This window comes from Arachis duranensis, chromosome 1 (genome assembly GCF_000817695.3).
Source record: "Arachis duranensis cultivar V14167 chromosome 1, aradu.V14167.gnm2.J7QH, whole genome shotgun sequence".
Classification (NCBI taxonomy): Eukaryota; Viridiplantae; Streptophyta; class Magnoliopsida; order Fabales; family Fabaceae; genus Arachis; species Arachis duranensis.
In genome coordinates, this window is record NC_029772.3 from 83,571,237 (window position 1) to 83,594,559 (window position 23,323).

A 23,323-nucleotide genomic window follows, 5' to 3' on the forward strand; every position below is an offset into this window, starting at 1 on the left:
AACAGGTAAAATGCAATCGCACTGTGTGTCTCTAATAAACGCGGTATTGACCATTGTAGCTGGACGAAGAGAAGATCAGGATAAAAATGGCAATTGCACTGCTAACGGGAAGATGCAACGAGAAAAGTGGTGCATTGCTTGCTAAGTCGGCCGCCAAGAAGGGAGTGCGTGAGTAAGAAACGACTGAAGTGGCGGAATACAACATTTTTTTTTTGGTTAACTCATGCACCACAACTTTTTTTGGTTCTTGGATGCATTGAAAACGGTTATGTTATGTGACATTGTTCGGCATTCTGCAATTGACGGACAGTCTTCGTGGACTGTTTATATCATGGGCCATACTTCTTTTTAATTTTATGAGCCTCTACTGTTATTGTATACTTATGTTGGGCCCTTTATGTTATTTGATGTCGGGTCGTTGGACGAGTACGGGATCTGGGTTTTGACCCGACTCGGTTTCTCCGGACCAACACCAACACAGAAGCAAATGTTAAAATTAGAAACGCTAAATATACAAAAAGAAAAAAATATCGTAATTATCTGCGTTGTTCTAATACATCAATCCATCCATCCATCACCAAGTCCAGGCTGACAATACGAAGTCATTACTCACTGACCCACGCAATGGAATGAATGATAACACTACATTAGGCCTAAATTTAAATACTGTGCTCATTCGGTGGTTATCGATTTTTTTTTGAAATCCGGTAATTGCCATTGGTAAGTGCAACTATATTAATGACCCATTAAAGTCCACTCTAATCAGGTTTAACAGTTATTTATTAAAAAAAAATCTTTAATCGGCGGGAGTTGTTTCGCCTGTTTAACGCGTGCAGGTTTGTACGTTACCCAAAAAATAAAGAATCGCATACTTTTCGAAGAAGGGAAGCCATTGTTGGATACTCAACAGCTTCCGCCAGTAAAGAACCCAAAACCATCAAATAAATCGCACACGAGGTGTCACCATGCCGCCGCTCGCTGATTGTCGCTTCTTCAGATTCATAATCCCCAACATGGAGAATCAATTTGTAAGTTTTCACTTTTTCTGTTCTACTCACATAACCCAAAGGCCCGCATGCAAGCCCACATCATTATCGATTTTTTGCTCCTGCAGAGATTGCCGGTGGCCTTCTCCAACGTTGTACGGGATAACATGAGCAACCCCGTCCAGGTAATCACAACAAACGGTCAGTCGTGGAGCATCTCGTGGTTTGTGGAGGAGGAGCATCCGCATCAAGTCGTTTTCACCGGAGGCTGGCGAGCCTTTTACGAACACTACCACCTACAAATCGGTGACTCAATGCTGCTATCGTATCACCAACCCAAGTTTTTCTGTGCGGCCATCCACGACACAACATACTTCGAGATCAACTACGGAAGGTAACAATATCATTCTAGCGGGTTATTGGTATGCACTCGGCTAACTCGTTTGTTTTATGCTGTTTTATGTTCCACCAGAAACTTGAGAAACGGAAGTCTTCCGGCAATACCCGCACATGGCAACTATGCAGTCCAGTTCTTCGCGATAATCCCGGTGAACGACCCTGATACACTGGTATAGAACCCAATTTCAATTCCTTTACCACCTGCAATCATCAATCCATCAATCTGTGGCACATTCTAACCCTTTTTTTTTCCACCATCCACTACAGAAGCTCCCGCTACGGTTCTCCCGGAAATATGGCCGGTCCCTACCGCGACCACTGACCCTAACCACGCCTACAGGACATCGTCATCGCGTGGGGTGGAATATGCAACCTAATGGGAGGATCGTGCTTCATGGATGATGGGACGGTGTCCGGGCACGCTATGGCCTAAGGGATCAGTGGCTTGTGCTGTTCTGTTACCACGCCCTTCAGAACACAATGTACGTCATGTTCTTCAACGGTCACACAATGGAAATCAACTATTTGGCCCATGCCGGCCCCGGGACGGACTCCACTTGTATAACCGATCCGTCGGCCCCCAGGTCAAGGCACATAGGCGATGGGTTCAGATCGACCAATCCGTTCTTTGTAATTCCAATCATGCACCGCCTGGCAAACCATTTTCTCGTAAGTGTGCCGACAATTGTTTTTAAGGGCAACTATTTCATATCCTATTGTTCTACTCAACTATTTTATTGATCTAACCCAAAGAAATGTCTTCACTTCCAGCCGAATGTCCCCCCTCTGCCGGGAGTATGCGAGGATAGCCCAATTACGATTACCAACGACAGGGGCGCGTGGACCGTTCGGTTTACGCACTACGTCGGGAGGACGAACGGATGCTTTGGAATTGGCTGGTCTGCCTTAGCAACTGCATGCCAACTAAGACACGGCCATGTTTGTGTCTTCGAACGGCTTGCACCGCAAGAATACCGGCTGCATGTATATTGAGAACTCCGGTCCCCTAAACCCCAAGCCACCGTCCCCAACCCCATCCAAGTAACTCGGTCAAGTACGGTGGTGCTACCTGCATGTCCATACACATGTATCTTGAATCTATATGTTATTGGGGCGCAGGAATACAATTCTACCTTCCCCTCATTAGCTTATGTTTTGGATGATAAACACGATTATCGTTTCTGTCGTTAACGTGCACGTAGCATTGCAAACGGACTGATCTGCCAATATTAGAAATGTATGTCAATTTGTGCCTTTGAAGTTTGAATGTTATTTTAAGCTGTGAACCTTGAATGTAATTCGATTCACTTCACCTGCATTTTGTATCTTTGCATTTTTTAATTTTGAAACATCCCACTGAGGCGTTAATACCCTCAGAATGCTAATCAGTAGTGTGCGTGGTTGTTTATTGATTCGAAGTTGTTGCCGTGCTTCATTTAGTACTCCTTACTTCAGCTGTTTTAAGCGTCTGTTTTAAATTACATCCACAAGCAACGATCCCTTACAAAGAACTTCTAGGTCGCGATTGAATATGTACTGAACGTTACTACCAACTACATACAAAATATCTACTTACCATACATACAAAATATCCACTGATCATAGAATGGCTGTAAAAATGCCCCTAACTACCATGTCCGGTTCAACAAAACGGTGGACAACAACCGAATAATAATACATCAGCTTTGACAGTCGATTTGCAGCTATTCGCATGACACCACTTAAACCATACACATCCTGAATCCCGGTTAAAAACGGTGATATCTGTAGAACATTTACATACCACGGAAAGCCAACATACCAAAAAACTGTTTTAACGTGGACGACATGTAGACGGTTCTGTACCTATTTGACATGCAGACAACACTAGGTGTGCGGATACAACCTACCGGAGAACGTCAAAGGGTTCGACCAACCTGCCGTTGCAACACACGGTGGTGACGACTGTCGGCCCCCTTTGCTCAATCGGCGAGAGACATGACTGGCCCGGACGTCTTGGTCCCAGCGAAGTCGCTATTAGCAAACCCGGCATGCGTGTCACTATCGGAGCATTTGAACGAAGGAATCTCCGCGGTCGCATACAGATCGCCGGATAGGTTATTATAGACCTGACACCAATGTAAAAAACAGATTATTAGATCCATTTAACAGAGCAGAAAACTTAACTACATCGTCTATAGAGCGACCAACCCACCATGTCAGTGTCCATCGAATCCATGTCTTCTGCAACTGAGCTGGATGGTTCCATGGTGTGACACTCCGGACACGTCGTCCTGTTGTGTCCCACCTCCCGGCACAAACGACATCGCTGGGTCTTCTTTCCACCATGAGCACAGTTACCCTTTGTATTGCGCCTGGGTGGATTTCGCGCCGGGGGTCTGCCACCCTCCGTAGGTGGCCCCTCCTGTTGAAAACTGCTGTTCCCTGCATCTTCGTTCTCGAAGTGCTTCAGCATCAGCACAGCTATGTCTCTTGCAAACTGGAACTTTTCGGTGCTGTGACATGCAATCTTGCACACTTTCCGGTACCAATCCATCAGGCACCAGTGTTGCGTCAGTTGTACAGAATCCCAAATCACGCCCATCGACTCCACCGCCACAAGTTTTGCATCCTTGGTCCATCTCGGTAATATCAGAGACCTCGGGATCTCATGAACATTGTTAAGAACAAGCACCGCAATTATATGTTCGCAGGGGACCCCGAAACATTCCATTCTCATGCACGTGCATCGGACCTCCCTCGTATCAGACGTCGCAACAACACGCCACTCCTTCCCCGGAGTGCCGTATCGAGAGACGGTGTGAATAAAATAGGAACCGTTGTCTTCAGAGTCAACCACCCTCATTACACAGGCCCTGTCAAGAATGGGAACAAACAAATAGAATATCGCACGAGTGTAGTTGTCGGCTGCACTCCGCTCCAGCTGTTTCAGGTTGGTGGTCATAACAGGGTCACCCTTTGCGCACTCGAAATCGGCCTCCACCTCCTTTGCGCGGACGAACATCAAGCATCGACGGAAATGACGTAAAAACTCAGTGTAGCTGTATCGAGACTTAACATACCGTGATATCACAGCGTGCAAGCCCTCGCACCTTGATGTTGTTCGAAATCCGGTAAAGAACTTTCCCCGTATGTGTGCTGTGGCCCAGCTGTGCCTTCTCTCGTACATGTCCTGTACCCATCTTTTATCGGCCACTCCAAATTTCTCAAGCATCTCAAACCACTTTCTCTGAAATGTTCCAACCTCGTAGTCGCCGAGCATGCAATCCCTAAACATCCTGGTGAATTTTGGCTTTCCAATGTTGCTCGTGGCGTTTCGGAGTAGATGCCAAGCGCAGAGTCGATGGTGAGCCTCTGGAAAAACTTGCTCGATCGCAGACTTCATTTGCCTGTCACCATCGGTTATTATGGACACGGGAGCCTTCCCTTTCATTGAAGTTTGCAACTGCTGAAGCAGCTAGACATAGGTCTCTTCTTTCTCGTCTGCCACCAGTGCAGTGGCAAAGACAACCGTTTGGTTATGGTGATTCACACCGGAGAATACTACGAGAGGTGAAAGGTAAACGTTTTTCTTGTACGTTGCATCAAACGCAACCACGTCTCCAAACACCTGGTAATCAATTTGGCTGGTGCCGTCACAACAAAACAAGTGTTGCAACACGCCCTCACCGTCAACGACTTCCTTGTAGTACAGTGCTGGATCATTTGCCTTGCACTCTCGGAGATACCTCAAGCACGATTCCGCATCTAGGCCACCCTCCCTTCGTTGCTTCGCATTTACATTGTGCATGTCCCTTGTTGTGTACGGGACATTATGATACCCGCCGGCCAGGCTCGCCATAAAACCATGGATTCGGGAGACGCCAATGCCCCCTTTGCGCATGTCGTTCATCTGCTGGATGTCCGCTTCGCTCATCCTCCGATGGCCCGGGAGCATGGAAGAAAATCGCAACTCAAGAACGTGGTGGTTATGCGCATCTGAAAAGAACGCAACGTGCCAACGTCCTGATTCATCGTCCATGCGGAGTAACATCCTTGCAGAGCATCCACACCGTGTCTCGGCCCTCGGCCTCTTTTGCCGGTTAGGCATCGAGTAGAACTTCGGGGATTGGAACCCTTGTCGGTGGCACACGAACTCCTGCCGTATCCTTAATTCGCCGCGTTTTCCGCTTCTGGAACGTCTCGCGCCGAATCCATGGTGCTTTGCATATTGCTGATAGAACTCAAATGCAATGTCAACATCTGCGAAATTAAACCGGAGAACATCCTCCGCGCTCAGGTTCAAAAAATCAATCCAACCTATGGACTCGGCGGAATCAACGGCGTAAAACTCGTCTTCCGCATAATTCTCAGACATTCCTCTGGCGCCGTCTAAACCGTCTTCCAATTCAACCGCATCCCCATTGTCGACATCGGCCTCTGCATGACGGTCGTGTTCTGTATCGTCTTCCTGAAAGTCGTTCTCGTCTGACTCCATCCCTGCATAGCGTTCGCCCTCAACCGGATGGTCATTTTTTGTTTCATCTTCCTGTAAATCGTACTCGTATGATTCCAACCCTGCAAAGCCTTCGCCCTCAACCGATCCAACTCCATGGTCTGCTTCGCCCCAAGTGGTATCTTCATCACCGGCAACCCTGTGCCAAACAGTAACAACGCGGTAATTTAGCGAAACACGCAAAATTGTGGGATGTACTTCAAAGACAATTTCAGACCTATGACGAAGAAAAAGGGGGAAATTTGTAAATCAAGTCAAGGGTCATAATGCAGCGGGTACCTTCTTTCCATTGATGGAGACGGTGAAGCCATCTACTGTCGAAGCCAACCAACAATGCAGATCAGGTACCGTGGTCGTCAGAGGTGGTGAGGCTGATTGTGTGCTTCGATCCGCCTAAACAGAATCGTTAACACTGAATAATTTCTCAATCCCAAAGAAAAATAGCATTTCGTGGTTCAAAATCTCCGAATCTTGTCGGATGAGTTGCTGGAACAACACGCCGCCGATGCCACCGTCGGTGAGTGAGGGGAAAAGAAGAAGTTAACTGAGTCGTTCTTGATGGTGGAGATAGGGAGGGACGGCGCAATTGCAACGGAGGAGAAGGGGAGGAAGAGAACCTGGGCTGTAGGAGGAGTTAGCCGTAGTAATAGTTGTTAACTAACCTCGAGTATCCAACTAATTGTAGAATTAACTTAGATGTATTTATTTTAAAAATTGAAAAATTGACCCCTCCATTTTATACGAAATTATAAAAAACACCCAACAAAAACAAGTATATATATTCTTGCACTAACTGGCTAACCGGTGCGCCAAACACGATTTTGGCATTTCGATGCGCTAACACGGAGCGCGTACCGAATCCGCCCCCGTGCATTACATACGCATTTCAATAACATAACTTCTTTGTCTTTGTCTTCTTTTTCTATTTTTTTGTTTTTTTTTACTCCTCCTTCTTTTTCTTCTTCTTTTAAATTTGTACACGTAGGTTCTTCTTCGCACACGCATATTTTTCTTCTTCTTTTTTTCTCTTTCATTATTGTAATCACCAATAATATTAATATTTTGCTAACAAAAACCAACATTTTGAATTGAACAAGTTTAATCACCCGTGCTATGCACGTGATAAGATTGAAATTATAATTTTAAATTGTTATGTTAAATTTTATTTTAATTATAATAATTTAATTAATAAAAAAATAACTTGTATGCGTTGTTTTTCTTTTCTTAATTAGCTCAAAATGAAGAATAAATTAATAGAGAATCCTAATGAAGAAAGTTTTGTAATAAACAATAAATAATTTAAACCTACTGAATAACAATTCAATGCTATCCTTTGATACCTGCAAATATATACATGAAACAACACTGTATCAATGTTTGTATATAAAATTATATGATTAACGTAATTATAAAATTATTTGTCAAGAGAATAAAATTATACGAATTTTTATGATAATTTTAATATTCTCAAACTATTAATGTACAATAAGAATTCATCTATTAGCTCCTAGAATTTCTAAATTTTTTTAAGTGATAGTAATAAATTTTAATAAATAAATAGATTTAGTAAGACATTTTGTTATTACCTTTTTATTATAGGCTCTCAAAAACTTCTCTATATATCACATTCATTGTGCAGTAATTTCCAAGTGTATTAACCCGTGCCATGCACATGATAAAATTAAAATTAAAATTTTAAATTATTTTATTAAGATTAATTTAAATTATAATAATTTGATTAATAAAAATATAACATGTTATGTATTATTTGTTTTTTCTTAAACTAGTGTTAAATATATTAACTCTAAATAGTTAGTAATTGGTTTTAGTAATCTACTTTCTTCAATAAATCAACCATATATACTCAATGTGACCATAAATAACTTAATAATACTTAGACCCACCAACAAATTTTTATATGTTGTTTTACTGTCAAATAAGAACATATCAAAATTAGCTCAAAATAAATAATAAATTATTAGAAAATTCTAATGCACAAAATTCTCTAATAAACAATGAATAATTTAAATCTACTAAAAAATAACTCAACACTTTTCTTTGATGCCTGCAAAATATATACCTAAAATAATATTATATCAATGTTAGTATACAGTTTTACAATCATCAACCATATTTACTATACATGACTCCTTCTTAAAAGTTCTTTTGTTAAGATATAATTATTTAGATTATTACTCATGGCACGTGTATAATTTCATTTTATACCAATTAATCAATTATAATTATATGACACGGGTGTAATTTTAATTTTATCCATCGATTATTGGAAAATAAATTTTATTCCAATTATAAATAAAATCTGTTTTTATTGGCAAATAAATTTTCTTTAGGTCAACGATTTAATATATGTGTAGGTTCATTTTTTGTCAAATATAATGAAAATACAAATAAAAAAATAAAAGATAAAAATAAACTTAATAATATCTGATACTACTTTATTTTATTAAATTATTTAAAAATAGCAAATCCACAAAAAATAATCATAATATATAAATTGAGGCAATAATTTAAAATTCTATAATTATAATTTAATCAAATACTAATAGTAAAACCAAATTACCTAAAAAATATTGAACTTATTCTAGTCCTTAGTCATGTATAGTATAGAATCATTCTTGTAACGACAACCAACTGAAATAACATCGTAAGTTTCAATATTTAGAATTCGTACAAAATCAAATCATCCTCTTGTTAGATAAGCTTCATCATCCGCTATCCATACAATGCGGCAAGATATAGAATTGTCACACCGAGAAACCAAACTAACTCTTATTCCCCTCAATGGCATTGCATGCATGCAAAAAAAAGCTGGTAATTTCTAAAAAAAATCAAAATATATTAAAAAATTATTCTAATAATGAACAACTTAAACTAAGAAAATTTAAATATATTACCAATCGTTAAAATTGCATATCTGAATTTGTCACGAATTTAACAAAACTGAACTGAAATTGAGGGAATTCAATTTCATTATGTGTTCAACTTCAAAGATTTTTAGGCAGACGTAAAAAGCATGGAGGGGATGAAACTTGAACTTGCCCTATAAAGTTCCGTGGATGCAATTGCTCAATCAAAAATCGAGCTTCTCCTAAGAAATCTAACTTTAACCACATTCCATTGGGTTGGTCATAATAGGTGAGTAGATCCAACCATCCTTCGATAAAGTAGAGACTATTGCCTCTTCTTTGAACGCTTACATCCATATAGTTAGAACCCGAATCAGTGAAGACAACTCGATGAGGTATTTCATGGATGTGATGCATTGTAAATGATTGTGGCAAAAGACAATCGAACTGGAACATTAGACGATAAGAATAACTTAGAGTAACAACAAATAAAAAATTATCAAAAGAATAATATAATAGAATGAGTATATGAAAAATATTATAAAAATTATAAATTGTACCTTAAAAGGATCAACTTCAATAAAAAACGAAGAATACATTATTATTCTATGAAGTAGTAAAAAAAAAATACTAAATATAAAATTATGAATTGACTCTCAAATTTAGATTCATGTACCATAGGAAAACACTATATATAGACTTTAGTAAAACAAAAATAAATATCTAAATTACCTATTATTAAGATAATTTTTTAATAATGTATTAAATTTTGATTTGATACAATTATAATGAAGATATGTTTCTAAATTAGTATAATTATATATTATTCATTAAATATTAATTACAATATAATTATATTAAAGATATTTTTTATAAAATAATTTAAAAAAATTATTTGATATACCTGAATGGGGTAACAAAGATTTTTTATTATTATTATTAATATTATTGATATTATTATTATCATTAAAATTATTAAAAGTATTTTTAATTGATAATTGATAAGTAGTTTAATAGTGCATTAAATATTGAGTATTCATTTTGGAGGGAAAACGGAGGCATGAGAAATCGACACGTCACCTTTAGTAGTTGGGGGAAAACCCAGTTTTAGTATATTAAGTAGATTTGAATTTATATAATGAATAATGTTCGATTCATTTAGTATTATACAATGGTTTCGCTTTGATAATATTTTCGATTCATTATAGACGCAGGTGTTTCTGAATTCGAATTTATATAATAGATAAATGTTCGATTCATTTGGTATTATACAATAGTTTCGCTTTAATAATATTTTTCGGTTCATTTGCAGTCCAAGTGTGTTGTCGATGAATAATTTGTCCCAATGATTGTTGGAATGGCTTTCAAGACAAATTGAATGAAATGGAATGAAATCTAATACAATTGAATAAAATGATAATAAATAATTTTATTCTTTTTTGTTAAAAAAAGACTCAATCATTAACAAAAACACATCGAATTCATTTTTAGATCTAAATAAATCTCAATTAAACTAAGAAATAAACCGAAATTATTTAAGAAATAAAAAATTTGGTCAATACTTATCAATAGCATCAAGTGAACCTTAATTAACACACAAATAAACCAAAATAAATTAAGAAACGAATCGAAATTATTTAATGATGGCAATAGAGAAAATTAGAACTAATAAAGATGTTCGCAAAATGTTGGTATTATTAGTGATGACGATAACGAAAAAGAAGAAGAACTTGCGTGCGTGAATTTAGAAGAAGAAGGAGGAGGAGGAGGAGGAGGAGGAGGAGGAGGAAGAAACAGAGAAGAAAAAGGAGAAGAAAATGGAGAAAGAGAAGAAGAAAAAAAAAAGAGTTTAATTTGAAAAGTTGTTATAACAACTTGGTTAGACTTGATTAAGGCTTAGTTTGGTAAAGCTTTTACTTTTTAAAAGTAGCTTATAAAAGTTAACTTTTAAAAGATGACTTTTTAAAAGTTGTAGCATTTATGTTTGGTAAATAAAATCAAAAACAACTTTTAATAAACATAAGCAACATCAATTGTATTTGGTAAAATAGCTTTTAAAATTAAAAAATACTATAATAGACATAAATGCAAACATTAAATTTGAAAATTAGTTAACATATGAGGTTATATTAGACTTTTAAATTTTGAAAAGTACAAGCCAACTTTGAAAAGCTCTATCCTAGGTGCTTTCAAAAGTACCCCGATCTTTTAAAAGCTGCAAGCACAAGTACATGATCTTTTTGATTTACCAAACACAAAATGAGGAGCTTGAGCTTTTAAAAAGCACAAGCACATCTTCAAAAAGCTTTACCAAACCAAGCCTAAGTATTTTGCTTGGAGGATAATATGATTATATTTGAGTAGTTTTTATTTTTGTTTTAAATAAATAAATTAAATTCAATAAAAGTGTAATATAATTTGTTGAACTATTATAAGTCAAGACAAATCAAATTAAATTAAATTAAAACTTTTTTAAGGAGTACAATAGACTGTGATATAAAAAATGAATATATTTATTAAGAGAGACTACTAAAAAGAAGATTCCATTTAGAATTATTGATCAATGTGCATGTATAAATTTATCACAATTGAAGTGCTTCTATATGGAGAGAACAGAATAGAAGTAATAGTAGTGTTGGGAAATGCCAAGAAAGAGAGAGAGAATGTGTGGGATTTATTGGTATGTTTCTAACATAGAGAGAGGAGACACAAATTCTAACAAAAAAAAAAAAATTGAGTGTAATGAGAAGTTTCTAGTTTCTACTAAATTATTTTGGGTTAAATTGATTTATCTAAAGGTTATTTCTCACACTAAATGGGTATAATATGGCGTTTCTTTTTAGTAAATTATTTTTGCTTAAACCATTTGTATAAAAATATTTGTATAAAGATATTTTCGAAACAAAAAGTTAAAATAAGACAATCCAATAATATTGAATAAAAAAAAATAAGAACAGTAATTTACCTCATCTATCTATATGTAATATGGTCGATAAAAAGATAATGTATGCATTAAATTTTGTAGGCAACCTCCTATCTATTAAAAAAAGACAAACTTGAGATTAAATTGTTGGTTTTAAGCTAATAAATATCAAAGACTTTTTAATAGGCCTAAAAAAAAATGCACCAGCCAACTTCCAAACTTTAACATATAATTGCAATAGTTTGATGAATCCTCATAACAATTGTTGCTGGATTATATTCCATCACTTTAAGGCTGAATTTATTTATAAGAACGGGATATTAAAATAAAAATACCGAAACATAAAAATTGTGTATAATTGATGAAATATAGATAAAAATATTATGTTTAAAAATATTAAATTAATATATTTTGTGTTTATTTTAAATTTATATAATTTATTTTAATTTATTACTAAATAAAATAAAAAATATAAAATTTTGTATTTTTATTTTTTATATCTTATTTTTAATATTTTATCTTACCCTAAATGTACAGCGACAAGATCAACCCAAAAAAAAAAATTTGTAGCGTGCAATGACATTGTACTAATCAAATAGATTATATTAACTCAATAGTTGTCGTAGTAATTTAATTTGACAATTAGTAAGTATAAAATATCTAAAATCAAACAAGTAAAATATAATTTTCTTTTTACATTTATGCCACTTACGGAAGAAAATTAGTTCTATATCTTAGTAATCATCATATTTATAACTTCTTCAATTTTATACTTCCATTTAAATGTAAATAACAAAATCTGGTTATTTTCTTCAATCTATTCCTTAAAAAATATATTAGTCAAACAAATTATGGAGAATTTTTTTGGCTAGACATTCTCAAAGAAAGAGAAAAAAAAAAGAAAAAGAAAATTCCACAATTATGCTACTATAATTTGTTAAAAATTATTTGTTAAAACTGACTAAATTATATAATTAAGATTAATTATAACTTCATAATGAACTAACCAGTCAGTCGTTTTATTTATCTGCATCTCTCAGGATTTAATCAAAGTGAATATCCCATTTACTATAACAAAAAATATTTAACACTTTTAACATTTTTCCTACAAAACACATAAATTATTACTATCGTAAATAATCTCTAGTTTGTTCAACTAGTACTTAGTGTTGACTCAATCAACACAACTCAATCCTAAAAATCACTAGGCCCTTCTATATGAATTTAATAAAACTATAGCTTGTTATTCAATATTATCTCTTCCTACAACACTTGCACAACGAATTAGATTAATATATTTTTTTTATATATAAAACTTTCACATAACTCTATCTTCATTCCCTCATGTCAATCGAATTGAATGTAAAACCCATAGAGTTGATTTAAAAGCAGCAAGTCCCATTGATATAGTTTCTTCCGCCATTGAAAATTTCATAATGCAATCTATTTTTGAATTGGTATTTTGCGATTTAGCTATATTTATGGTTTCAATTTTTTAAATTGAAATGCATTTTTGTGTGCTATGCAGCATGCGCAAGTATGTATAATTGGGTTAACCCTAAATAATAAAAAAAGCAAATGCGCTAAAGCCATAAAAACACTAACATTAGTTTCCTCTCTTCTCACATTGACCTCTCATATTCAATCTATCAACCTATTGAGTTGCATTGCTGCTTCTTTTCGGTATATTGGCCACTTCTCAAACTTTTCCATTACTCCTTGTGCTTTACAGACGCTCGTACAACATCACTTTTTTTCATTGACATGGACCATTTACTTTTCTCATTACCCTTCTTCTAGTTTGTCGTTGGTCCTCGATCTTCATCATCTTTGCAGTTCATCAATCCTTGATTTCATTCCTCAACTTAAAGAATCTTATGTTGAATTTGCTCTCTGTTTGTTATCATGCAACGTATCATTTTAAGTTTAATTTTAATTTAAAACACATTGTTATAGTTGTTTGTTATTTAATTGAGATAATACTAGCTAGTTTTGATTTGCACTCATTATTAGGAATGATCTCATGTAATGTTGGATTGTTACTAGAAAGTGGAAATATGTTATTTATTTATTTATTTAAAAAAAAACTCAATCCAATTCAAACCGTTAAAATAAAAATTGGGTCGAATTTGAGTAGACTATGTGAAATTCATCCAATCTAAATCAAATCGTATACTATTATAAATTACTAAAATAGCAACCGATTTTAGTGACGATTTAGTGACCGATATAGGTCTTCATGAACTAGAATAAAGATGATCGTTATAGCAATAGAAAAAATTAGTCTCTAATAGCTACCAATTTGGCTACTGATTAGTTTTTTTTTATAAAGTTAGTCGCTAAAATCAGTCGCTATTTTTTAACTTAACAACCAACTTAGCAACCAAAAAAAAGTTAGTTTTTAGAGTCTGTTGGTCACAAAATCGATCGCTACTTTTTAATTTAGCAACCAATACAAAAATACACTGAAAAATGGTTGGTCACTAATTCAATCGCTAAGCAAGTGGTCGCTAAATCAGTTGCTAAGCATCAAATAGTGACTGATTTAACAACCAACATAAAAAGTAGGCTGAAAAATGGTTGGTCGCTAATTCAGCCACTAAGCAGGTGATCGCTAAATCGATTGCCAAGTGTTAAGATAACGATTGATTTAGCGACCAACTATAAAATGTTGGTTTTAAAGTAGCCGATTGGTCGCTAAATCAGTTGCTAAGGAGATGATCGCTAAATCGGTTGCTAAGAGTTAATGTAGCAACCAATTTTAGCGACGAACTATAAAATCATAATGTTTGAGTAATTAGTCGCTAAAAATTGGTTGCTAATCCTTAGCAACTAAATTTGCGCCCGACCAAAAAATAACGTTATAAGTTAATTAGTTACTAAATCAATATCTATTTTAAACATAATAAAATACTAAAATGGTAACAAATTAGATTTCAAAATCAATTAAGAAAAAGATAACATTTCAACGCTAATTTTTCAACCTTTTCCTCACACAGTTTTACTCTCGCCGCTTCACTCACTCTCCACCGTAGTGGAGAGAGAGGTTGCTTACTGTCGAGTTCTCGTCAATGCCATCTCGCCTCCTTGAGTCCTCATTGCTGGCTGCCCCTCGTCGCATTCTGCCCATCGTCTTCCTCTGCTTGTTTTGTCATTGTTCATTGTCACGTCCTTTTTTTCTCACTGTCGCCTCCTTTGTTGACAATGCCTCCTCTACTCACTCTTGTGTCGCAGATCATTGCATCGGCGTCCATATTCACCATTTCTTGCATCACGTCGTTCTTCTCTCACCGCCGTCCAGATCTAGTAACTTCTTCTTTGGCAACAATAACAATAGCAGTCTTTCGATGAAACTGACATCTGTAACACCCTAACTTTTAGCACCTCATGATCGTACTAAAGGTTTAGGCGTTACTTACCTCTAACCCTTTTTATTTTATACTATCTTTATTTAATATTGAGTCTTTGCGAATACGAATCGGAATTTTAATTAAGAAAATGAGAGGTTTACTCTTAATCACTTAATCACAAAGATACATACATATTCACATAACATTATATACATAGACTTATCTCAGGATTCTCAAATACAAGTCCTACCCCTCTAAAAATCAAAGACAATAAATGGCGAAGGGAAAGTCTAAGATTAAACTAACTATAGAAAATACGGATACATATTTACATAAATCTTCGATGTTCAATCCCGGCTCCGCGCCAAGGATTTCTGAACCTATTGCTAAAAGGAAAATATGTAGGGGGTGAGAACGTTGTCCTCGCATGTTCTCAGTAGGGACAGTGAATGCCATAAGAGTAATGAACGAAATGCAAATAATTGACTTTACTCGGTAAAACTATTCTTTAATCAAGCCTTTGAAAATACTTTTAAATTTTACTTTAAACAATTAATTGTTTTTTTTAATTTCTGAACTTAAAATAAAACTCATTTACAACATTAATTCTTAATTACTTCAATACATAAACTAATAGTACTAGAGATTCAATTAAACACACGATCAAGGAAGAACAAGACAACCAACATAATCACAAAAAGAATACAACAAGCAAAACACAACCAAAACGCAAATGCGCAAACAATATGATGCATGTCTGTTCTAAGCAGGCCATGAGTTCAGGCATTGGTTGTCTACCCGAAACCCGATGTTACTCGGGGCGAACCCCGAATATGGTTTCTTTACTGTGTCAGTCAGGCACAATTATCATCATGGGCGAACCCATGTTAGTTAGGATATCTTGGCACCACGATAGAAACAGGCTATCAGTTAGGCAAATATTCCCAAATTAGCAACCTCAGACTATCAGTTAGGCGAAAACTTTCACATTAGCAATTTAGCACAAAGGCCTGTTCAACATATAATATGCTATCAGTTAGGCGGACATTCTTGCATTAGCAATCTTAGGCTATTAGTCAAGTGGGCATTTCCGCATTAGCACTTTGGTGCAAGGCCCATTTGACAAAATATTGTTCAAGATTCATTATCCGTTTCAGTTATCTCTTTCATACATGGCTCCTCATTTTATTCTTTTTTATTATGCCTCCACATCACCAATTACATACACACACCTCCGCATCACCTATATTATTAAACGTATCTCCGTATCACCGCTTAATTACACATACCTCCGCATCACCAAATAATCAACTACTCTTACCTCCATGTCACTTCATGGGTATACTTTGAGTCTTAGCATCAAAACCTTTATTTTCTAAATACCCAAACTTCTTTAACTTTTATTCAAGATAAAAGTCACTTTAATACATAAACTGAACTCAATTTTTACCTTAAAACAAAATCTTTTCTTAATAGATTGAACTTAAAACATTATACTTTTCTTAATAAATCAAAATCAATTAATACGATTCTTAAATCAATTTTTCTTTTAAATAACGCTTTAAACATGCCTCGGAGTTTTATAAAATTTTCTACTGCATTTCTTTTAAAATTTGGTCTTTGCCACCTTTTAAGGATTCCTGCCAAACCATCTTCAATTCTCAAAATCCACTTCTTGATAATTCGAACAAATCAAATTCAATATTATAAATCCATTTTTAATTCTCAAATATTACTTTCAATAAGTCAAATTTTTAATACAAAAAACCCTTTTTCTCAATTATGAGTAAATATGTAAACCAAATCTTTTTTAACATAGAATCAATTTTTTAAAATAAGCTTGTAAATCAGGTTTCCAAAATAAAATCACTTTTTTTTTGTATATTTTACAAAAACTTGGCAGAACCTCTCCTTAAAATAAACTTCATCACCCTCACATGCTCTTTCACTTTCATCATTTCTTAACTTATCTCCATCCATACACTATTCTCAATTCTTACATCATTTTACCAAAACATACACATAATTTATTCATAACTACAGTTTCGACAACTCTCATTATAACCAACTATAAATAAGAATCTTTAGCATTCTCGAACATTCAGGAAATCAAACACATATTCATCAAATTCAATTATTTTCACAGTCACAAATTCAACACAAATTCATCTTTCAACCAGTTCAGACAGTTATAAATTATTCGCAATTACTCACTAAGCTTTTGAGTATTTATGAATTAAAAACTTATAATTTTAAAATGATTCCCCTACCTCTGTACGAAATCAGAATCAACGAAAATTCTAGAGAAGCTTTTTGATTGAGCTGTTGAAGAGAAAAATATCAGAAATCATTTGTGTCTCTTAAAATTCTAATTGGTCGAACTCAAAGAGAAAAAAACTATATTACTATCAACTTCTACCGAATAAAAATGATATTAATATATAACAAAAGAAGATATAAATATTTTTATTAAATTAAATTTTTTATTTGAGTTTCAAATCACAAAAAATCGAACTCAAAAGGGTTAAGGTTCCATGATTTCTCATTCCTCTCCCTCACGACTTACTCTCTCTTTTTCTTTCATGGTTGGTTCGGTGATGCATGAAGGAAAGAAAGTATGATTAGTGATGATGGTGATTAATAAGGATTTATGGTAGTAAGGCTTATTAGGTGTCATTGGTTATCAAATGAATGAAGTATGTGTCATGGTTGCATAGATATATATACATATAAGCCACGTCCTTTATTTTTTTTTCTTTCTAAAGAGTTCGGCTATAATGAATGAAAGTGATAAAAGAGAATGATGCTAATGTGAATGATGGTTTGTGATGTGAAAGTATTATTAAGTGTCATGAGTATATATTAAGTATAATAACATGTAAGCCACGTTCATTTCTTTCTTAGTTCCCTTAATGACATTATAATATATATATATTATACTTGTACATGAGCCACGTTTGGCTTTTCTTTATTCATGTTTCCTTAATGGCTTCAAGAAAAAAAATAATATAATATAATAACTTATATATAGCTAATTATTTAATTTTTTTAAAAATTCGAAGTCTTACATCCTACTCTACTTATAAAAATTTTCGTCTTCGAAAATTAGGATATTTATAAAAAACATTACATAGTTTCAATACTTTATTTTTTTTGAAATACCTTATGAAAAAAGAAAAAAGTCTCAACTTATATTCATACATATACAATTTAAATACTTGGGTTTTCATATGACATAGAGATGATAGAGTAGAAGTGTGATTACAAAGCAGAAGTTACAAGATAGGCTTAATATCTCAGAAAAAGTGGATATCTCGGAGAATTCAAGTAAACATATGCAGTTAAGATCAAAGGAAAAATGCATATGAATAAGGAATAAGATTGGAGAATAATTAGTTCACTTTTCTAAGAAAGAAACCTCAGACAAAGCTTCAAGACAAAGTATAGAGGAACAACATACGTAATCGAGCAACTCTGAAACACAACTTCTAACGCTTCCAAAACTCACGATTTGCATTACTGTTACTTCTATTTTGTCCATGATTCCATATACGTGAATCATTAATATTAAGTTAGCCAGACTTAATACCATGAGAAATACAACGGTCAACTAACAGCGTTAATCAATAGACAATTATGCATCTGAAACTCAAACTCTTGTCATTATGACAAGTCCTAATGCATGACAGACACTCAGAGTATACAGTGACGCACAATCAGTCCATTCCCAAGACTCTAACAGGAACGAACTGCTCTGATACCATAATGTAACACCCTAACTTTTAGCACCTCATGATCGTACTAAAGGCTTAGGTGTTACTTACCTCTAACCCTTTCTATTTGATACTATCTTTATTTAATATTGAGCCTTCGCAAATACGAATTGGAATTTTAATTAAGAAAACAAGAAGTTTACTCTTAATCACTTAATCACAAAGATACATACATATTCACATAACATTATACACATAAACTTATCTCAGGATTCTCAAATACAAGTCCTACTCCTTTAAAAATCAAAGACAATAAATGGTGAGGGAAAAGACTAAGACTAGACTAATTACAGAAAATACGGATAATTTACATAAATCTCTGATGTTCAGTCGTGGCTCAGTGCCAAGGATTCTTGAACCTATTGCTGAAAGGAAAATCTGTAGGGGATAAGAACGTTGTCCTCGCATGTTCTCAGTAGGGACAGTGAATGCCATAAGTAATGAACAAAATGCGAATAATTGACATTACTCGGTAAAACTAGTCTTTTTTATCAAGCCTTTGAAAATATTTTTAAATTTTACTTTAGACAATTAATTGCTTTCTTTAAAATTTTTGAACTTAAAATAAAACTCCTTTACAACATTAATTCTTAGTTACTTCAATACATAAACTAATAGTACCAGAGATTCAATTAAAACATGAGCAAGGCAGAATAAGACAACCAGCATAGTTACAGAGAAAATACAACAAGCAAAACACAACCAAAACGCAAATGCGCAAACAATATGATGCATGTCTGTCCTAAGCAGGGCATGAGCTCACGCATCGGTTGTCTACCCGCAACCCAACGTTACTCGGGGCGAACTCTGAATATGGTTTCTTTACCGTGTCAGTCAGGCACAATTATCATCATGGGCGAACCCATGTCAGTTAGGATATCTTGGAATCACGGTAGAAATAGGTTATCAGTTAGGCGAACATTCCCGCATTAGCAACCTCAGGCTATCAGTTAGGCGGGCACTTTCGCATTAACAATTTGGCACAAAGGCCCGTTCAACATACAATATGCTATCAGTAAGGCAGACATTCCTACATTAGCAATCTTAGGCTATCAGTTCGGCGGGCACTTCTGCATTAGCACTTTGGCGTAAGGCCCATTCGACATACACTGTTCATGATTCATTATTCGTTTCAGTAATCTCTTTCATACATGGCTCCTCATTTTCTTCTTCTTTATTATGCCTTCACATCACCAATTACATACACGTACCTTCGCATCACCTATTATTAAACGTACCTCCGCATCATTACTTAATGACACATACCTCCGTATCACCAAATAATCAATTACTCTTACCTCCACATCACTTCATGGGCATACTTTCAGTCTTAGCATCAAAACCTTTAATTTTTAAATACCCAAACTTCTTTAACTTTTATTCAAGATAAAAGTCACTTTAATACATAAACCGAACTCAATTCCTAACTTAAAACAAAATCTTTTCTTAATAGATTGAACTCAAAATATTATACTTTTCTTAATAAATCAAAATCAATTAATACGATTCTTAAGTCAAATTTTCTTTTAAATAACACTTTAAACAAGCCTCAGAGTTTTATAAAAAAATTTACAGCATTTTTTTCTAAATTTTGGGCTTTGCCACCTTCAAGGGTTCCTGCCAAACCATCTTCAATTCTCAAAAATCCCTTCTTAATTATTCAAACAAATCAAATTAAATATTATAAATCCATTTTCAATTCTCAAAGATCACTTCCAATAAGTCAAATTTTTAATACAAAACCCTTTTCTCATTTATAAGTAAATATGTAAACAAAATCTTTTTCTAACATGAAGTCATTTTTTCAAAATAAGCTTGTAAATCAGGTTTCCAAAATAAAATCACTTTTTGTATATTTTACAAAAACTTGGCAGAACCTCTCCTCAAAATAGACTTCAGCACCCTCACGTGTTCTCTAATGACCTGAATTCACTACCCCTTTCAAAAATTAGTGAATTAGTTCTTTTGGCAAGCGCACCAAAATTATCGCCAAGTAATAACCAACAGTGGAATGGGATTGTATCCACAGAGATTGACAAATCCAAGCAGTTTTAATTGATTGATAAATTAGTCAAGCAGATCAATAAGATTGTGAAGTACATAATTGTAAGTGATGACATAAATGTGACTAGAATATAAAGAAAAGCAATAAAGTGCAGAAATAGAAATTGCAGAATGTAAAGTGCTGAATCATAAATGACTTGAATGTAAATGGGAGTGGGGGATTGCTGAATGTAAAATTAAGTTGTAAAGAAATGGATAGATAAGAATGGGAAAATTCATTAGGATTGGGAGATGTTGTCTCTTTGGATCAAATATAGCTTATATCTTCTTCAATCATGCAACTCATTGACCTCTTAGCAATCATGATTGATTGAGCCCCAATCCCTTGGTGACTCAATCTCTCAGATCTTGAACAATAGCCAATTCCTTGGTCTAATTGCTCATGAAGAGAGATATGCTTGGTCCCTGATTATACCACACACCCTCATAGGTCCAGGTAGATGGGGGATTATATGTCACGTATCCCATCACCAAAACCCAGATTCTACTCAAGTGTGAGAAGGGATTTCAAGCATGGTTTCATGTTTCTTTTCCCAAGGTTCCCATGAAACCCAATTGCATTCAATCTCTTTCCCAAGATAATTGAACACTAAGCATTAAGAAAGAAATTCCTTCTAGCATATCAAGAGAAGATGAAGAAAAGAAGAATTTCATTATTATCAATCCATCAAGTACAACAGAGCTCCCTCTCTCAATGAGAGGGAAGTTAGCTACTCATAGCTTGAAAAGTACTCAAAAGTGGAGTGTAAAAGTGGATCTAGAACTAACTGCTTAACCCCCCTTCAGTACTCCTTGGGGGTATTTATACTACTCCTAGTAAAAATAAAAGAATTACAAAAGTGAAAAAGGGAAAACTACATTTTTGAGGGAAAAAAAACACTCAACAAGCGTGACTTTTTAGCTGGCGTGTGGCTGGCGCTCTACCGGCGTGTCATGTGCCCTTCAAACTAGCTTGGCGTGCCACGCTCAATCCTTCAAGTGGCACGCTCATCTCTCTATCAACCTTGGCGTGCCACGTCTTTGAGCTCAAGTGGCACGCCATGGTGGAAATCTTGTGTTGGCGTGCCACGCCTTCAAGCTCAAGTGGCACACCCTTTTCTTTTTCCACTTTCTTTTGCCTCTGGATACTTGAACTAGCGTGGCACGCCCAGGGTCTGGCATGCCACACCCTTGTTGTGTGCTTGGCTAAGCTCCTCTGGAAAGTTGCACTAGCATGGCACATCCAGGGTCTGGCGTGCCACGCCCCTTTGTGAGTGAATGGTTCCTCTATTTGGCGTGCCACGCCACGAACTCAAGTGGCACGCCCCAATGCTTCTTTGCCCTCTGAATGACACTGGCGTGCCATGCCTGGTTGCTCAAGTGGCACGCCTAAGTGAAGAATAGTGAATGGCGTGCCACGCATTCGATACCAAGTGGCACGCCCCATGTAATTGGCCTCTTCCATCCTCTCTGAAAACTTATACCAGCGTGCCACACCTAAAGGTTGGCTTGCCACGCCCATGATCTTGTCTTGTTCCAATAGTTGGCGTGCCATGCCTTGGCCTTCAAGTGGCACGGCATAGTGACATGCTCGGATTGGCATGCCACACCTTCGACACCAAGTGGCACGCCCAGTCCTTGCTCATGTTATCTTGTGCATTGGCGTGCCACGCCTGGTTACTCAAGTGGCACACCTAAGTGAGGTTGAGAGGTTGGCGTGCCACGCCTTCGACTTCAAGTGGCACGCCTAGTCTTCAATTGCCTTCAGCCCCTTCTTTGGATCATTGTGCCAGCGTGCCGCGCCATGCTGCTCAAGTGGCACGCCCATGTATTTGTGCACTCTTCAAGCTTGGCGTGCCACGCCTGGGTCTTCAAGTGGCACGCCAAAGTGACTTTTTGGAGCTAGCGTGCCACGCCCTCGACACCAAGTGGCACGCCATAGTGGAAGTTCTTCTTAAGATGGTGAGTTGGCGTGCCACACCCATTTGCTCAAGTGGCACGCCCATAGTAGCTGATGAGTCAGGCATGCCATGCCCAACCTGGCGTGCCACGCCCCTTTTGTGTCCTCCATTTTGCTTTATGGAATTTTGTACTAGCGTGCCACGCCCATATGCATGCTTGGATCTCCCTTCTAGAATTTAGTACTAGCGTGCCACGCTTAGCTTCTGGCGTGCCACACCAGTGCATTTTTGTGGCATTTGCTCCCAAGTGGCACGCCAGTTTCACACGCCCAGCTTCTTGTTTGTCTTCTTCCCATTTTTTATGCCTTTTTCACCTGAAATTCAGCACAACTCATTTCAAAGTAGTATACCATAATATTCATCAAATAATGCATGAATTGTATTGATCAAATGAGATTTGTGCTCTTTTATGGCCTTCTTTATGCAAGAAAGAAGGGTAGATGATGCAAGTAATCACAACACCAAACTTAAGCTTTGCTTGTCCCAAGCAAATCAATGTGAGTAAACCTTTATATCTTGAGGCCTT

The 23,323-nt window shown here is 35.7% G+C and overlaps 3 protein-coding genes across 3 annotated transcripts; 1 reads left to right on the forward strand and 2 right to left on the reverse strand.

The window, feature by feature from the left end:
* Positions 1–965: 965 nt before the first annotated feature.
* Positions 966–2,378, forward strand: LOC107492861 (uncharacterized). Its single transcript, XM_016113914.1, has 5 exons — positions 966–1,028; positions 1,115–1,380; positions 1,459–1,555; positions 1,860–2,054; positions 2,157–2,378. Exons 1-5 carry the CDS (start codon positions 966–968, stop codon positions 2,376–2,378), a joined length of 843 nt encoding a protein of 280 aa, XP_015969400.1.
* Positions 2,379–2,391: 13 nt separating this feature from the next.
* LOC107492868 (protein FAR1-RELATED SEQUENCE 5-like) lies at positions 2,392–4,818 on the reverse strand. Its single transcript, XM_016113920.1, has 4 exons — positions 3,580–4,818; positions 3,368–3,493; positions 3,018–3,149; positions 2,392–2,454 (listed from the first exon to the last, which is right to left on the reverse strand). The coding sequence occupies exons 1-4, from the start codon at positions 4,816–4,818 to the stop codon at positions 2,392–2,394; spliced, it is 1,560 nt and encodes a 519-aa protein (XP_015969406.1).
* Positions 4,819–4,842: 24 nt separating this feature from the next.
* On the reverse strand, positions 4,843–6,191 carry LOC107492876 (protein FAR1-RELATED SEQUENCE 5-like). The gene is made up of 2 exons (XM_016113934.1): positions 6,160–6,191; positions 4,843–6,097 (listed from the first exon to the last, which is right to left on the reverse strand). Exons 1-2 carry the CDS (start codon positions 6,189–6,191, stop codon positions 4,843–4,845), a joined length of 1,287 nt encoding a protein of 428 aa, XP_015969420.1.
* Positions 6,192–23,323: the final 17,132 nt, after the last annotated feature.

Excerpts from the sequence above, each read along its gene's own strand:
- LOC107492861 (XM_016113914.1), top strand. The coding sequence starts at position 966 with ATGCCGCCGCTCGCTGATTGTCGCTTCTTCAGATTCATAATCCCCAAC. Across the intron at positions 1,556-1,859 it reads TGAACGACCCTGATACACTG|AACACAATGTACGTCATGTT; the intron begins GTATAGAACCCA and ends CACGCCCTTCAG. Across the intron at positions 2,055-2,156 it reads GCCTGGCAAACCATTTTCTC|CCGAATGTCCCCCCTCTGCC; the intron begins GTAAGTGTGCCG and ends CTTCACTTCCAG.
- LOC107492868 (XM_016113920.1), bottom strand. The coding sequence starts at position 4,818 with ATGAAAGGGAAGGCTCCCGTGTCCATAATAACCGATGGTGACAGGCAA. Across the intron at positions 3,494-3,579 it reads ATTCGATGGACACTGACATG|GTCTATAATAACCTATCCGG; the intron begins GTGGGTTGGTCG and ends CATTGGTGTCAG. Across the intron at positions 3,150-3,367 it reads GGACCAAGACGTCCGGGCCA|ATATCACCGTTTTTAACCGG; the intron begins GTCATGTCTCTC and ends AATGTTCTACAG.
- LOC107492876 (XM_016113934.1), bottom strand. The coding sequence starts at position 6,191 with ATGGCTTCACCGTCTCCATCAATGGAAAGAAG. Across the intron at positions 6,098-6,159 it reads TCTCCATCAATGGAAAGAAG|GTCTGAAATTGTCTTTGAAG; the intron begins GTACCCGCTGCA and ends TCTTCGTCATAG.